Source organism: Nannobrachium achirus (genome assembly GCF_963921795.1).
Source record: "Nannobrachium achirus genome assembly, chromosome: 15".
In the NCBI taxonomy this organism is placed as follows: Eukaryota; Metazoa; Chordata; class Actinopteri; order Myctophiformes; family Myctophidae; genus Nannobrachium; species Nannobrachium achirus.
Window position 1 is genome coordinate 52,736,526 of NC_137822.1, and position 18,830 is coordinate 52,755,355.

The 18,830-nt window shown below is 41.6% G+C and overlaps 1 protein-coding gene across 1 annotated transcript; it reads left to right on the top strand.

Annotated features, from left to right (window-relative positions):
* Window positions 1-15,917: 15,917 nt before the first annotated feature.
* On the top strand, window positions 15,918-18,551 carry LOC308299940 (protein NLRC5-like; the record flags this gene model as incomplete). The annotated part of the gene is made up of 3 exons (XM_080743716.1): window positions 15,918-17,545; window positions 17,651-17,994; window positions 18,475-18,551. 3 exons carry the CDS (start codon window positions 15,918-15,920, stop codon window positions 18,549-18,551), a joined length of 2,049 nt encoding a protein of 682 aa, XP_080599842.1.
* Window positions 18,552-18,830: the final 279 nt, after the last annotated feature.

Consider the following 18,830-nt stretch of genomic DNA (forward strand, 5'->3'; position numbering starts at 1 on the left):
CACATTAGGCCAATGTGAAAAGAGTGGCATTTGTTCCTTGACCTAGTTGGAATGTGCGTGCAGAATTACTCTGTAATCACAAGCTGCGTTCATGATTTAAGTCATTTTGTTCAAAATGGGCCAATCTTGCAAACTTTGGAAGCCAATGTTGGCCAATTAGGATGGAATATGAAATATCGGACAGATCCGTCTTGATCACATGACTATAGAGATACGGTGTACTGATTTGCATGATTTTTTGATCAAATCTCAAGGAATAATTGGAAAAATGTGTTTTACATAAGTCGGCCTCCTGGTGGCGCTATAAAAGGCAGATATGAAAAATGCAGGGCAAAGGTTTTTCCTTGGCCTCTAGGGAGTACATATACAAAGTTGTACCCTGATCAGTGGAGTTATACAGTAGGTAAAAAACACGAATTGGCCTGCTATAGCGCCACCATGAGGCTGATTTGATTTTTTTTTTTACGTGGCATTTATTCCTCTGCCTATTCGAAATGTGCATGCACAATTTCACCAAAACCACACACTGCGTTCTTGATTTCATGCATTTTATTCAACATGGACCAATCCTGTAAACTTTAGAAGACAGTTTTAGGATGGAATATGGAAAATCGGACAGATCCATGTCGATCACATGACTGTGGACAAAATCTGTAGGGGTACTGGCAAAAGTTGGTTTTGCAAAAAATGGCCTCCTGGTGGCGCTAGAACAGGCCCATGTGAAGAATTTGGGGCAGAGGTTCTGAATTGATATCCAGGGAGTGTGTGCACAGTTTGGCAGTGACCGGGCCAACGGCGTCGGAGATTAGCTGGTAACAGACGGACGGACGCGCACACACACTCACACGGACGGACGGACGCACGGACGGACAGGGGTGAAAACATACTCTCCCCCATGCCTTCGGCTGGTGGAGACAATTATTACGTAATTTATGTTGAACAACTCACTTTAGGATATAGGCTTAAAAGTATATTATCACTTTGTCTGGTTAATTCAATTCAATTCTTTGAATTTGCATTTTACATTTCCTGTATTTGAACTGCACACGCTGCGTACGTGACATACCTTTTTCAGAGAAATGATGCGTACGTGACATTTCTGTATATTTCCATTTCTATTTCCACTCCTGATCAGTTCTAAGGTTTTTAGTGTGTGTGGGTGGCTGTTGAAAACCCCACATGCACACACACACACACACACACACACACACACACACACACACACACACACACACACACACACACACACACACACACACACGCGCGCGTGGGCACACCTACTATACGTGCACACACATACACACACTCATGTCTGGGGAACTTCCCTGAGACCGTGCTACCGTATATAAATGCTCTCACAAGAGCATCTTATCTTTTGGGGGTTTTGTGGGGGGTATTTTGGAGCTTACTTCTATAGTTTCGATTTTGACTGCTGCGATTTTGGCATTGTAGTGCAGCGTAGGCCTAACAGTTTCAGCCTTGACTTTTTGTTGTTGTTGACACACTGTATTTGTCAACCCTCAGGTTCATTTGGTGACTTTGTCTCCACCAGCTGAAGGCATGGGGGAGAGTTTATGTTTTCGCCCCTGTCCGTCCGTCCGTGCGTCCGTCCGTCCGTCCGTCCGTGCGTCCATCCAGTTTGTTACCAGCTAATCTCCGGCGCCGTTGGCCCGGTCGCTGCCAAAATGAGCACACACACTCCCAGGATGCCAAGTCAGAACCTCTGCCCCACATTTTTCAAATGGCCCTGTTCTAGCGCCACCATGAGGCCGATGTTTGCAAAACACATTTCTGTACACTACTCTTTAGAGATTTTGTCCACAAATCCTACAAATCGCTAGACAGTATCTCTACAGTCATGTGATCGACGTGTATCTGTCCGATTTTCCATATTCCATGGCTACAATTGGCTTCCAAAGTTTGCAGGATTGCTCCGTTTTGAACAAAATGCCTCAAATCATGAACACAGCGTGCAATCTTGTTGAAAATGGGCATGAATGTTCCCACTAGTCTGAGGAAGAAATGCCACTTCAAATTTCTCAAATCAGCCTCATGGTAGCGCTATAACAGGGCAATTTGTGTTTTTACCTTTAACTCCACTGATAAGTGGAAAACTTTGTATGCGCACTACCTAGAGCCCACATGGGCAACATAGGGCCCGGGGGCCGGACCCGGCCCTTCGACCATCTCAATACAGCCCTCGAATCCTCAAGAAAAACAAAATTACCCCCATACAATCTACATGTTAAAAGGCAGCATTAGGTTCTTTTAAGGAAATCAATTCAACGCAACTCCTATTCATTATTAGTAATTAATACGTAGACCTATGTACCATTTAAAGTAGTACTGCATTCAATATTCCATCCGTATGTACTCAAATGTTAAATGTTTATAATGTAACAGTGAAACAGTCTGCCATGGATCCATAATTATAAAATAATTCATAAGCCTTAAAGACACGACACAAAATAGGCAATACGATTGTCTGTCGTGTCATCAAATTCATACAGTTTTAACTTAATTCAGCACTATGTGTTTCAAGTTTCCATTGTCCAACGTGTGGCCCTTCACTCACTTTATGAAAGTCAGTATGGCCCCCTGGAAAGAGATGTTGCCCACCCCTGCCCTAGATGCTAAGTATAAACCTTCGCCCTACATTTTTCACATTTGTCTTTTATAGCGCCACCAGGAGGACAACTTAGTCATGTGATCAAGTCCGATCCATCTGATATTTCACATTCCATCCTAATTGGCTTCCAAAGTTTGCAGGATTGCTCTGTTTTTGAACAAAATGCCTCAAATCATCAACGCAGCTTGTGATTACCGTGAAATTTGCCACACATATTCCCACTACGTCAAGGAACAAATGCTACTCTTTTCACATTGGCCTGTTATAGCGCCACCAGCAGGTAGACTTTAGCAAAACAAATTTTTGGAACACAATGCCTCAAATCATGCATGCAGCCTCCAACTGCCATTAAAGGTCTAAGATTGGCGAAGAACACATGCCACTCTTTACATGGGCCTATTATTGCGCCACCAGGATGCCTGGCCTGGTGGAGACCTGTGCTCGGAAGAGCACTGCTTCTAGTTCATTTTATTTTAGAGAAATGATGTGTACGTGACATTCTGGTATTTCCATTTCTGATCAGTTCTAAAGTTTTTTGTGTGTGTGGGTAGCTGTTGAAAAACCCACATGCACGCGTGCGCACGCGCACACACACAAACACAAACACACACACTCACACACACACACACACACACACACACACACACACACACACACACACACACACACACACACACACACACACTCATGTCTGGGGAACTTCCTTGAGAGAGAGAGAGAGAGAGAGAGAGAGAGAGAGAGAGAGAGAGCAGATAGCTTTTTGGGGTTTTGTGGGAGGTATTTTGGAGCCTCCTTCTATAGTTTAGATTTTGTCTGCTGCGATTTTTCGTCAAAACCTCTGACTTCTTTTATGACGATTCTCTTTTTAATCGGTGTGCCAACTTTTCCTTGTCCAGAAGACCCTCAGTTGAAGGTAAATGTAGTTTTTTCTTACAGATGTTGCTGCCTACAGAACTACAAACAAAAAAATGTACTGAAAACTTGGTTTAAAAGTGTTCCACCTGGTTAGCCAAATAAGATATCAACATATAAGTGATATTACACTGATTGTATATCTGTTCTTGAGGTAGGCTATATCCCCAACATCACAAAGGCTAATTTGACCTTTGGGAAACACAAATAAGTTGGTGTGCCCAAAAAATGTAGTTGCTGCACTTTGGCATTGTAGGGCAGCGTAGGCCTAACAGTTTCAGCCATGACTTTTTGTTGCAGTTGACAATGACATACTGTATTTGTCAACCCTCAGGTTAATTTGGTGTTTTGTATTTGTCCTAATAGTTATCTTTGTGTGTGTGTGTGTGTGTGTGTGTGTGTGTGTGTGTGTGTGTGTGTGTGTGTGTGTGTGTGTGTGTGTGTGTGTGTGTGTGTGTGTGTGTGTGTGTGTGTGTTGTGTTGAGACGACACATAGGCCTACAGTAGATAGATGCTTGTGTAAGGGTAGTGTCTAGGTAGGATTAGAGATTTCTTTCCAGGGCTACAGTATATGCAGCTGTGACATTTTAAAACTTCACATGTCCTGACGGTCCTGCCATTGGCAAGGCTACTGACTTTGATAAAGTGAGTGAAGGGCACCTGAAAGTTTGAAACACAGTGCTGAACTATGTTAAAACTACATTGAATTTGGTATACACTCCACACTACTTTACAATAAGCTACTTGCTTTCAACAACAAGAGTTTTCAGTTACAAAATGTAAACTGTTCAGTTATTTATTCATTTGTTAATTTAAATTTTCAGCTTTAGTGTACTGTATCACTCTTATACTCTGGGCTTACAATATTTATTGCATAAAATAATCCAAGTCAATGCCGTAGCCTTAGACTCACGTAGCGGGGCTTCCGCATTTGTGACGTTTACGACGGTACAAAAAATTACTAATAATAATTTTGAAAAAAATCTAAAAAGTGCACAAGGAGTGTCTTAATCAATGCTGTATCAATTTACAAGCATATACATTTTATACATATTTTGTTCTTTGAAGACTTGATGGGCGGATTGAGATGGGCAAAGTCTAGGCCTATTACAATTATTACATAATAATCTCCTAATTGCAATTATTTCAGATAATCGCAATTATTTTTGAAAAATCATCATAAATAGTTTCCATGTTGAAAAATAAAAAAAATTGCAGAAATAGCAGATCTACAAACTTGTAGATCATCCATTTCCGCTATTTTCAAGAAATGTTTTGAAAGTATAAAATGATCAAACTGCCCTGTGCAGTTTGTGATTATGAAGCCTAAATGGCAAACAGAAATTATGTTCGTATTCAAATGTACCAGTCTACAATGCCAAAAACACTATTAAATCGTTAATCTCAATTATTCGTGTGACAATTAATCTTCAATTTAAATTTGTAATCATGACTGCTCCGGGCAGTATGCTTATGTCAGGGGCGTTTTCAGGAATTAGATTCAGGGGAGGCGAAATTCCATCCCCCTGAAATTCGAAAGAAATGCAAACGTCCTCTTTCCATGCCATACCTGAAGGCAGCATTCAAGAGAATTGTCTTGTCCAAACTCCCCTGAACTTGAATGCAGTCTTATGTTGAAAGAATTACCCTCTCTGTATAGGAATCCATAAGCCGCATCTCCAGTATGGCCTTTTTATGTTTAAGTTTAGTGTGATATCAAGTACAAAAATAGCCGACCTCCAGGCTCACAACGCGTCGCAGCGTGACACGTTGTGAGCTTGGAGGTCGACTACTATTGTCTATATTTTCACCAAAATGCATTTTTAATAATTTCAGCCCCTGCCTCTCTAACATTCTCTGCAAATCCCTGCGGGTTACATTATAAATGCAGGTGATACTCACAATATAAATGATGATTACGTAATTTATGTTGAACAACTCACTTTATAGTCCAGTAGCCAGCCCATAGAGCCCAATTGTGAACCCGGACATTTTGAGTACCCTAAAGTTTTATGTTAGAAATGTTGAGTATGGGTCCCCAGCATGTAGAAACTGCCGGATGCTAACTTGCATATGTTGGGCAATTTTCATAATTAGCATAATTAGCTTAAATTAGCATAATCACCTATAATAATGGAAAATATGTCAAAAACTGATTGGACGATTTGAACAATATTGGAGTGGTTTTGGGGGTTATTGAGGATGCTGAATCCATTTCTGACATTTTCTAAATTCAAAATGGCCGTTTTAAACCGGAAATGGCCATATACCAACTTAAATTGGGATGATTTTGATACTTTTTTGTTGATTTTGATTATGAATTAAATTATAAATGTGGTTATTTATATGCTTATAGATTATCTGCATTTCAAAAGCAAAATATAGACAATCCACACAAATTATTAGAACAATGACTGCCACAATAGCCTATCAAAAATAGTCACTTCATCATTTGGAAAATCAACAAAAAAGTATCAATCCTAGTATCATCCCAATTTAAGTTGGTATATGGCCATTTCCGGTTTAAAACGGCCATTTTGAATTTAGAAAATGTCAGAAATGGATTCAGCATCCTCAATAACCCCCAAAACCACACCAATATTGTTCAAATCGGCCAATCAGTTTTTGACATATTTTTCATTATTATAGGTGATTATGCTAATTTAATCTAACTAGAAGCTGGGCCGCCCTTCGGGCGGCCCAGCGTCTAGTCGGCGACCTGGCCAACTCGGGAACGATGTAAATAGGGAATGAATGCCCCGCCCTTTAATGCAAACCCCATTGACCATCTGTTTGCCTGTGTCCATTTATGCCCATATATGGAGATATCTGTATCTATCTGTCGGCGTCCATTTTATGTCCATATATAGAGATCACTGCAGTTATAGTTCTGGGTCCATTTTATGCCCAGATATGGAGATATCTGTCTATCTGCGTCCATTTTATGCCCATATATGGATTATCTGTCTGTGCTTCCAACTGTGTTGCAGACACAGTGCCGGTTCCCCCTTTAATGCAAACCTCATTATACCTGTTGTCATAGGACCCGTTTTGAACATCTGTTTGCCTGTGTCCATTTATGCCCATATATGGAGATATCTGTATCTGTCTGTCTGCGTCCATTTTATGCCCATATATGGAGATCTTTGACCATCTGTTTGCCTCTGTCCATTTATGTCCATATATGGAGATATCTGTATCTGTCTGTCTGCAATCCATTTTATGCCCATATATGGGGGCATTCATTTTATGCCCATATATGGAGAACGCGCGTGCCCGTGGGACGAACGGTTCTCGAGATACGCGGATTACATACATACATACACACGCACAGAGATTTTTTGTTGACTCATGTGGCGTACGTGATGTCAGAGCCTTTTATGAAGTGATGTCACAATGAGTCAGAGCTTTCGCCGATTTCCTCCGGAACAGCCTGATGTCAACAATCAACCCCGCATAAGGAGATTCCGAACGTTTCGCGCCGGTTCGGGAAAACCGCGCGTCGGGTCGGGTCGAGACCCGGCACTGCACTCCGTGCCGCGGCGGGGAACGCGCGTGCCGAATCTGAAGCCGGTGGGACGAACGGTTCTCGAGATACGCGGATTACAGACACACAGACACACAGACAGACAGACAGAGACTTCTCGCATTTATAGATAGATTATGCTAATTATGAAAATTGCCCAACATATGCAAGTTAGCATCCGGCAGTTTTTAACTGCTGGGGACCCATACTCAACATTTCTAACATAAAACTTTAGGGTACTCAAAATGTCCGGGTTCACTTTCTGGCTACTAGACTATTAGGATATAGGCTTAAAATTATATTATCACTTTGTCTGGTTAATTCAATTCAATTCTTGAATTTGCTTCTTTTTTTTTTTTACATTTCCTGTATTTGAACTGCACACGCTGCGTACGTGACATACAGCCAGTATTTCTGATCAGACCTTTTTCAGAGAATTGATGCGTACGTGACATTTCTGGTATTTCCATTTCTGATCAGTTCTAAGGTTTTTTGTGTGTGTGGGTGGCTGTTGAAAAACACACATGCACGCACACGCACACGCACACACACGCACACACACACACACACACACACACACACACACACACACACACACACACACACACACACACACACACACACACACACACACGTGTGGGCACACCTGCTGTACGTGCACACACATACACACACACACACACACACTCATGTCTGGGGAACTTCCCTGAGACCGTGCTACCGTATATAAATGCTCTCACAAGAGCATCTTATCTTTTTGGGGTTTTGTGGGGGGTATTTTGGAGCTTACTTCTATAGTTTCGATTTTGACTGCTGCGATTTTGGCTTTGTAGGGCAGCGTAGGCCTAACAGTTTCAGCCATGACTTTTTGTTGCAGTTGACACACTGTATTTGTCAACCCTCAGGTTCATTTGAGGTTTTTTAATTTATTTTTCCTAATAGTTATCTTGGTGAGTGTGTGTTATTGTGTTGAGATGAAACATAGGCCTACAGTAGATAGATGCTTGTGTAAGGGTAGTGTCTAGGTAGGATTAGAGATTTCTTTCCATGAGGATATGTAGCTGTGACATTTTAAAACTTCACATGTCCTGATGGTCCTGCCATTGGCACGGCTACTGACTTCGATAAAGTGAGTGAAGGGCACCTGAAAGTTTGAAACACAGTGCTGAACTATGTTAAAACTACATGAATTTGGTAGAAATGCCGTCCCCCCCCCAAATGCAAAAGAAGTGCAAATGCCCCCTTTCCATGCCAAACTTGAAGGCAGCATTCAAGAGAATTGCCTTGTCCAAACTCTCCTGAACTTGATTGCTGAAAGAATTGCCCTCACTGTAGGAATACATACCGTACGCCACATCACTAGTATGGCCTTTTTTATGCTTAGGTTTAGAGTGATATCAAGTACCGAAAATAGCCGACCTCCAAGCTCACAACGTGTTGCAAGACTTGCAACGTGACGCGTTGTGAGCTTGGAGGTATACTATTTTCTATATTTTCACCAAAATGCCCTTTTAATAATTTCAGCCCCTGCCTCTCTAACATTCTCTGCACGTCCCTGCGGGTTACATTATACATGTGGGGGATACTCATAATAAAGCAATAAGCCACAAGAGGCAAGTGGTTACCGGGGTAGTAGCCTATACACCGGCTGAGAGACGTTTCCGACCCTCTCAGCCGGTGTATACTACCCCGGTAACTACAAGGCAAGCCTCGCGTGGCTTATTGCTTTTCTAAAACGGTCACAATAATGCAACATGAAAATTATAGCATTCCATTAGTTAAAGAAAAAAGTACACTTCTCTGCCAACAGGAAGAGACATTTCCTTGTTTACCAGCCACATCCAGGAACGGAACTTACGGAAGCCAGTGTGTGTTTATAAAGTCACGTCATTCTTTTTGCCCAAAAATAGGGAAACAACACTTATGTGTTAGATCAGTCTAATGTTAAGAACCATATTCGATCCATACACATGTTTATTTTCATCCAGATTTAGCTGCTATATGTGGGTGAACATCACATCAAAAACGCTAGCATAGCAACCTAAACTAACAGCCGAGTGGTGCCTGGAGAATAGAGGGCGCTTGTTGCCTTTACTAGCCCCAGCATGCGGGCGGTGCTTAGAAGCACCCGCACGGCAGGATTTGAGAGAAAATCAAACGCTCGCTTCTCTAGTTCAGCCTCACGGCACATTGGAAAGAAATAACGCACCTGGCTTTGATATAAACTGATTCAAGGTGTGGGTTATAGTTTCATATACCACGGCAACCAGCCAATCAGAATCAAGGAATGGAACTAGCCGTTTTAGAATATAAATTATACGCTGGGCGTGTTGTGATGTCATGAATCATATTAGTTCATTTGATAGCCTGATTTCCATTTTTGTTTGCGTACATTACACAGCGAACATTACACAACACTGAATAGTAAAGGAAGCCATCTATGAAATCAATTCAAAAGTTTGATCTGCAACACAATTGTATACAATGTAGTGGGGGTCCCTGCTTCATCTCTCTCTCTCTCTCTGCTAAGGGGTCCTTGACCTGAAAATGTTGAACACCCCTGGGCCATAGATTTGTTTTAATCAACTTTAGAACCAGATGGCACTGGTTACATGGAATGGATTGTGACTTGACTGAGGTTGGAGGTGGATATCATCCTGCCATATTAAACATTGTTTTTGTTTATATTGTTGAACATAGTGAAATGTAAGCGTAATTTATGTTGAACAACTCACTTGAGGATATAGGCATAACATTATATTATCACTTTGTCTAATTCAATTGAATTCTTTGAATTTGCATTTTACATTTCCTGTATTTGAACTGCACACGCTGCGTATGTGACATACAGCCAGTATTTCTGATCAGTAAGATACCTTTTTCAGAGAAATTATGCCTGTCTATTTCCATTTCTGATCAGTGAGATACCGTATATGGCCATGCTGATGATGTCTGAAAAAGGTGCAAAGTAAGGTTTTTTGTGTGTGTGGGTGGCTGTTGACAAAGCTGCACGCACACACACACACACACACACACACACACACACACACACACACACCGTGCTACTGTATATAGGAAGACTCTCACCGTCTCACGAGAGCATCTTAGCTTTTTGGGGGGGACTTTTGGAGGGTATTTTGGACGGCTAGGTTTTTTGGGGTCTTTTAATGTTGCCTGGCGGTGCCAGCCTCTATCACACACTTTATTTTGGGAAGAGAGTCTGGGATTGCAGGGAGATATTCCATTTCTGGGGGGGGGGGGGGTAATTGGTAATTGATTGAGCCATACATTTTACAAGTGTCAATAGCTCGTTAGTAAATGAAAGCATCAAAGACTACGACCTGTTTGATGTCTGTAATGAGAGTGGAGGGGGGGGGGGGGGGGGGGGGGGTGTTTGTATGCACACAGACTCGCCTGATTGGCTGAATGGTTTTGAACCAGGCCACCACCCAACACGTGCCCCAAGCCTACAGCCCTGATTGGCTAGCCCTCTCATCGGGCTAGTGAAAAAAGCTTAGTTAATGTGGAGGGCCAGACTTCGCTACAACACCACTACCGCCAGGGTGTGGTGTTGAGTGCAGTCTGGTTTATTAACCAGGCAACTTTTAATGGGCCCTAATTTGGGCTCTTTTTGGTGCTTCTTCTCTTGCACTGTAGTAAGATGTCAAAATTGCCTTCCCTGTGTATTTTTGTTTATTCCTGAAAGCTGAAAGCCTTGTGAAAAACATTGAGTTAATGACATCATAAAATCATCCCCTCCCCTTTACCAAACATCCAACACTGTGTGTGTGGCTAACTTCAGCTTGGTCACCACCCACCTGACAACTAGGCATACTAAGGGTGCGTTTGGAAATGTGCACCCAGCGCACTGGTGTGCCTTGTTGTCGTATTCAGTGCACTTGGTGCGTTGTCGTTCGAAAATCCAGTGCGCTGCGCACCGGGTGCGCGCACTGAACGACCCTACTAAGAATTTGGGGTTTGGCAGTATGGTGCGTCAGTACGGTGTTTTGATCAGGGCCGCCGATGGGCGGGCAAAGGGTACTGTTGTCCCCCCTCCCGGAAAGGGGGGGCCCTGCGGTGGGGGGCCCCCCGTTGAACGTGACTCGGGAGCAGTCTAGTTTGTGTAGGAAAGATTTAAGTGACTGTGAAAGAACTTTATCCCAAGGTAAGATTAAGACATCATGCCCACTGCACTCATTACACTGAGCACACACCCGGTGCGCATTTCCAAACGTACCCTTAATTAACTGATGGGTGTGGCCACATAGAAACATTATTTTAACTCTTTCTGTACACTTTGTGGTACAAAATCTTCCTCCTAGTACAATCGTGGCACCCCATCTTTAAATTAAAAAAGTAAATTCCTCTATTTTGTGATTATTTGCCTTAGAGGTCTAAGGCAAATCTTCTTGAGGATGATGGTTGGCTGAGTGAATTGGGGTTGTTTGTGACTGCCGTATGTGGGCAGACTGGCGCTGGTCTGTGCATATTCCTTCTTGGCACTAAAAGTCTCCCTTCAACCTAGGTAGGTTTAGTATTTGTAAATTCTTGGAACTACCAAACTACCAAATCGTTTTTTGAACAAGCCTTAATTAAGGCATCGAAAAATCTGACCAGACATGATGAAACCTTCCTAGATTTTATTTCTATTTCGTATTTTGCATTTTAAATTGGTAAATACACATTTGTAATTCCACTATGAACTGAGCAAATAAAGGGAAGCTTATAAACTTCGGTGAGCATCTGAATACCATGGCTGACACATTTATGATACATTTCACAATTCACATCACATATATATTGAAATACTTTATTTAGGAATAACCCCTTGAGATGAACTATCTTGTTTTCAAGGAGCTCCGCTATTTACGAAATACACTTTTTTCACATTTAGACAAGAAGTGTACAGACAATTCGATCAACAACAAACAGAACAGTAAACAAAACAGTAAACAAAACAAAACCAAACATAACATACACCAACACAACAAACAGCCACAAAAGTACACATATATAATCATTACGTTATAGATCTATTATAGTGATGAATGAGCAAAACATGATGATTAGTTAAAACATGAACAGGCGGTATCAAAGTGAGAGGACAGTGTGGTTTTAAACAGTTGAAAAGATGTTATTGAACGAATATAAACAGGTAGGTTGTTCCAATCTGAAGGAGCTTTGAACATAAATGATTTTTTAGCAACTGATGTCGACACAGCCGGAACTTCAAAATAAATCTGTGAACAATGTCTTAGCTGATGTGTGGTAGTCAAACGTTCGAAATATTGTTTTAAGTACTGTGGATAATGAAAATGATAACATTTAAAAATGAACTGCAGCCAGTGCTGCTGTCTTCTTGATGTGGGCAGGGCCGGACTAACCATTGGACTAACCTGTGCTTAAGCGCCAGGGCCCGCCGCCTGGAAGGCCCTGTGTAAATCAAATAAAAAATAAAACATATTTTTTCGCATCGTTATTTCTATGAAGACGTCTATGAAGACGTGGTGAGTCACAGTGAGCGTTAAATGCACGCACACACTCTCTCTCTCATTATGGTTCATGCTCTCTCTCTCTCCCTTTCTCTCTCCCCCTCTCTCTCTCTGGCCAAGTGTTCTGCTATGCTCCACTATGCAGAGAGAGGCGATACGATTCGATGAATGTGAGAGAGCGCACTTTCTCCCAAACAGGGTTAGTATAGGGCTAGTACTGGGGGGGCCCTTTGATTTGGAGAAGCGCCAGGGCCCGTGGATTCTTAAATCGTCACTGGATGTGGGAGATGGTAGATTGAGAGTTTCATAGAGGGTGCAGTGGTGGGTCATACCGTATATGGAGAATCATACAGGTAGCGCATGTAATTGATGGACTTGGTGTATGCGGTGATCCATGGCTGTGATCTTGCGAATGTATGTGGAGGTTGTGTTGGCTCATTATGCTGTGTATTTTGCTGTGGATGTTGAGGTAGAGTCATTGAGCCCTTGATTAACAGTGGTGGAAGGCATTTATTTAAGTTCTGCACTTCCAATTTTTTTTGATACTTTGACTTTACTGGAGTAATATTATTCAGTATTTTAATTTTACTTCACTCTGTCTATTTGGAAATCCTACATAAACCACTTAGCCCTATTTTGCATCTAGGCTATTGGAGGACATTAAATCTATAAGCTCACAACGCGACACGTTGTGAGCTTGCGGATCGGCTGTTTTCACAGGTTGGTACTTTTACTGTCGGTAATTTGAGTGCATTTTGATACCAGCACTTTAACTGTAACTGAGTATTTTCTGCATTGCAGTACTAGTATTTTCACTTAAAGTGGAAAACCACTCATTTTCAATATTGAACTATGTCATTAATATAGCTTAGAGCAGGGGTCTTCAATGTTTTCAGGCAAAGGACCCCTTAGCTGAGAGAGAGATGAAGCAGGGACCCCCCACAACCCATAGATACTACATAGTTTCATCGTTTGACAGCACAATCATCAGTGTATTTTGGGTTCATGTAAATGTGTGTTTCCAGATATTTAACCACTTGAACTGTCAATACTTAATAAACTTGACCTTTCACTCTGTACTTAGTCTGCTCCTTTTCCCCTCTACACCAAACCTCTTTGCCAAAAATAGACGATCAGATATGCTATTTTTGGCTAAGGTTCTCAGGATATGGACACATGGGTACAAGTGGTTAATATAGAAAAGGAGAAAAAAAGCTTCTATCACACAAAGATTTGGAGGACCCCCTGTAGTAACTCTGAGGACCCCCTAGGGGTCCCGGACCCCCTGTTGAACTCACAATCTCTTGGTTATGAGACCTATACGCTATCACTGCTCCACAGACACTGATACAATTTACAATGCATTCTAGCCCTATAAGTACGTGACATACTGTTAGCCTCCGTTAATGAACAACATGATACAAATGTAAAAATATGTTATGGTCTAAAAATAGTTTTCAGCCAAACGTTGATATATCGTTCAACTGGAAACGTCAAATGCCAGCTAAAACTAAACTAGACTATATAGTGATCATTAGCTCTTAAAATTACTTTAGTCCAATATTTGAAAAGCAGGTAAAGCAAGTATGGAATAATGGATTAAATGCAATCGGCTAGAATCAGTCTATATAAAGACGGAATCTAGCCCTTTGAAATTCCGGCTAAGCATAAACCAGACATCTAGATTGGGTCTTGTGCTCAGTGGGTATGAGACTGATTTCTGTCATTTTCATGAGATTAAAGAGTATTAGAATGGATCAAACTAGCAATAAATCCCTGTTTTACTGTTGAAGTGTCCTTGAGCAAGACACTGAACTGCTCCCAATAAGCAGAATGAGCCACTGGTGTGTGTTAATGGCTGAATGTAATGCACATTGTAAAGCACTTTGGATAAAAGTGCTATAAATGCACCGTATTATATAGAACAGTATTTGGGGCATGTCTGTGTAGCTATTTTTTATAGCTACAATAGCCGATCTACAAGTTCACAACATGTCCCATTGTGATGCATTGTGTATTGTGAGCTTGAAGATCTGCATTTTTTTCACAGCACTGCCATGTATAAATGTATGACAATCAGAAGATTCAAGGTCTAAGCATTCTGCCAGACAGCGACAATATGCAAGTGTAAATCGTGTGTGTGTGTGTGTGCGTGCGTGCGTGCGCGTGCGTGTGTGTGTGTGTGTGTGTGTGTGTGTGTGTGTGTGTGCGCGCACGCGCGCGCGAGAGAAATAGATAAATCAAATCACCGATAATTTCCGTTCTTTTTTTATTGATTTGTACAGAGACTCATCCATCCATCCATCCATCCATCCATCCATCCAGCCATCCATCTTCAATCGCTTATCTGAAAGGGGGGTAACTGAGATTTCCAGTGTTCCCTCTCCTGAGCAACTTTATCCACTTCCTCCGGGGGGAGCCCCAGGTGCTCCCAGCTGTTTGTTGTCTGGATCTGAACTTCAATCAGCAGCACAGACATAGAACACAACCAGACACAAACGTAATGAAATAGGAATGGAAGAAACATTTTAATTAACACTATTAACAGTTTCTAGCTTATTGACTCAGGGTAGTATAGGCTAAAAATATATATTAAGAATAAAGTGACATGGCGTGTACAGGACAGTCAGCGGAGGAATACATCAACAATGCCAGACCCCTCCTGGTGGGGGGATTACAGAATCTTTCACTAATTTTGGAGAATCTGCTTCAGCAAGAAGTGTTCACTAAGGAGGCGGTCAGTAAAATAGAGTCAGAGAAAGATGACTTTGATAAAACAAGAAAAATACTGGATTCGGTCACAGACAAAGGGGAGCTAGCCTGCTATGAATTACTAAAGATCATTGACATAACTAAGGAGAGGACCTTCTCGTCTGAGGACAACCTAGAGAGAGAGCTACACCGATGGATCAGCTGCTTTCCTTTCAAAGATGATGGGGAAATCCAATATTGTAAAGGTACGGTTTACAGGATAAAGGAAAACATTTGTAACACTGATATTGTGGTTACATGTTGCCTTGTGAATATAGAGTTGTGAGAATGTTAAATCTTGAACTCATAATCTGTTCAAGAATAATCTTGTAGGCATTTCAGTCAGTTAACACATGATTTATCCAATTGCTATTATTTTTGATTTTTAGGTTCAAAGCCATGCCACAGATACCAGGGACAATTAAAGAAAAAAGCTTGTAAGCTATCAGAAGCTGTATGGAAACAAACCAACACTTTTCTACCAAAGTACAAGTATAAACATCTATCTTACACTCCTCTGGTATTAGACACACATGGAAATACACCATCTGAAAGCATGATATTAAAGATTAAAAAAAAGAAAAGCAAGAAGCCCCGTCCTAAAAAAATGATGACCTACATTCCTGTGGATGAGCAGGAAATAGCTGTAGATCTCTTACTCAAAACACAAGAGAACAAAATTCTCCTGGTTGGTAAGACTGGAATTGGAAAGACAACAGCTGCATGTGAAATGCTGAAACTCTGGGGAGGAAGTGACAGCAATGACCTAGATTACATGTTCTATTTTGATATGAGAAAAATCACAAATCCCACAAGCTTGGAGGATCTTCTCTTCAACATGTTTAGTGAACCAGATGAAAAAAAAGAAGAGGTCTTGGAGGACATAAGGAGGAATTCTGAAAATGTTACCATCATTTTTGATGGACTCACAGATCTCTCCTCCTCAGTGATAGAGAGACTTGTGGATGGGGACCTGCTTCCTGAAGCAAAGATTGTGATCACATGCAGACCAGAGGTTGAATCAGAAGAATTCCTATCAGACTGGGCGTCTCTCAGAGTGGAGGTGAAAGGCTTCAGCACAAAGTCCATCAAAGTATACTTGGCTAGGATGTTGAACCCTGAGCAGTTGAACAATGTTGAGAACAACCTGGAATTGTTCAGTCTTTGCCATGTCCCAGTATATGCATTGATGGTGGTTGCCTGCTTTTCTTTTACGAACCCTTTGGCTCCTCAAAAACCATGCACAGTATCCGAAATATACATCAACATTCTTTGCGGTTGCATTCAAAAGCACAGTGGCAAGGCAATAACAAAAACTAGTTTAAACAACTATATCAGAGACCACATTGAAGAAATATTTTCTTTGGCAAAGGATGCTGTTCAAGCAACTCAATGGAAAACTGTGAACCTAACACCACTGTCTTGTGAAGAAAGCTGTGTTCATTCAGCTTTTCTGAGTACACTTAATTTCAACGTTTCACCTGCGGTAATGAAACCTAGCTCTGCATTTCTCCACTACACCATACAGGAGTTTTTTGCAGCATTGTGGTTTTTGAAGAATCCTGACAAAATAGCTGATCTTTTGCAACAGTGCTGCGCTGAAAAGACAAGACACATGAGACATTTGATCCCTTTCTTGTGTGGTTTCTGTAGCGAGAATAATCTTGAAATAATGAAATGTCTGACTCTAGATCAGCAGGCGAAGGCCATTTCTAATGCTTTCATCAAGGATGTAGTAACCACATTTCTCTCGTCTCCACTAGAAGATCACAATGCCACTGATGACAGCAACATACTGTTCTTATGCCAATGCTTGTATGAATCTCAGTCCACTGAGGCCTGTCTTCACTTTCTGGACAAACTGGACTACTGCCTTGATTTGAGCGAAGATAGTCTTGATCCTCACCATTATTGTGCTGTGTCTTATGTAATCAGTCAGTCCCCCCAAAAAATAGAGCTAAAACTTGAAGACACTCCACAGAGATACAACATCCTGCTTGATCTTTGCCTGCATGTCAGCAGTAAAGGAGAACATGTTCTTCCCATTCTGAAGCCACTTCATCCACCAGCTCCTACAGTCTGGTCCATTGACCTCTCAGAGAGAAAGGCGTCTGTCCTCCTAGAATGCTTGAAACTTCAATCAGAGAAGCTACCAGTAGAGCTGACAGGCTGGTCAGATCAAGAGAATGAAGTGAAGCGTTTCCTTCAGTGTCTGCCCTACATCTCAAAGCTCAGGTAACTGAGATTTTACTTTGTTAGCTACAGTATATATTTCTAGCTGTATTGACTTTCATGAAGGCAATTTATTTATTGATTATTTCTCTTTTTTCATATCTATAGGTTTACGTCTCAGAATCAAACAGGACATAGATTTCTGATGAATCTGTGTTTGCAAGCAGCTCTCCATGAGAGGTTAAACACACAAACAATAGAGGAAGTGTTTTCACTGTCAGAATATTGGGATGACGACTGGGACTTCCTTCTGGACCTGTACTCCCATTTCAAAGACTATGAGACTCGAACAAGAACGATTGTTCTTCCAGCATTAAAACCAATTTATCTGGCAGCTCCTACAGTCTGGTCTATAGACCTCACAGAGAGAAAGGCCTCTGTCCTCCTAGAAATACTGAAACTCCAACCAGAAAAGAAACCAGTAGAGCTGAGAGGCTGGTCAGATGAAGAGAGTGAAGTGATGATCTTCCTTCAGTGTCTACCCTACATCTCAAGACTCAGGTAACTGGGATTAGGTTAATCATCTTCTTTTAATATTCATAGATATAAAAGCCAGAGACCAGTAGTAAAAAGAAATAACATTTCATATTTAATATAAAATAGTCCACCTATTTCTAGCTCTGTGTGTGTGTGTGTGTGTGTGTGTGTGTGTGTGTGTGTGTGTGTGTGTGTGTGTGTGTGTGTGTGCGTGCGTGCGTGCGTGCGTGCGTGCGTGCGTGCGTGCGTGCGTGCGTGCGTGCGTGCGTGCGTGCGCGCACACGTTCGTGTGCGTGTGTGCGTGAGTTTGTTGGGGGGAATGGGGGTTTGCCAGCAGAATGAGCAGATTAAATTAATTTTCCATATTTATTTAAATCTGTTTATGATGCAGAGATCAATATTTAATATATTCATGAGTTTTTTATGTTGGTGTGTTTCCATTTTAACTGTTGCAGTTTTGAAGAAGGATGGTCAGGAATGTCAGAACAAGCCAAGTTCCTGGGGAAGCTCTGCTGTGAAGCCTCAGAACTGAACAAAAACACTGGAGAGAATATTCTGGAATTGTTGTGTTCTGTGTGTAATTACAAAACATTCCCCTTAGTTTATCGGGTTGACAGGAAGTATCAAAGTGATGTACTATTGGGCCTATACTCCTATGTGAAGAACTATGAAACGCAAACAGGCAGACGTGTTCTTCCAGCATTAAAACCAGTCTACCAGTCACTTCCTGCAGTCTGGTCCATAGACCTCTCAAAGAGAAAGACCTCCCTCCTCCTAGAGGTGCTGAAACTCCAACCAGAGAAGAAACCAG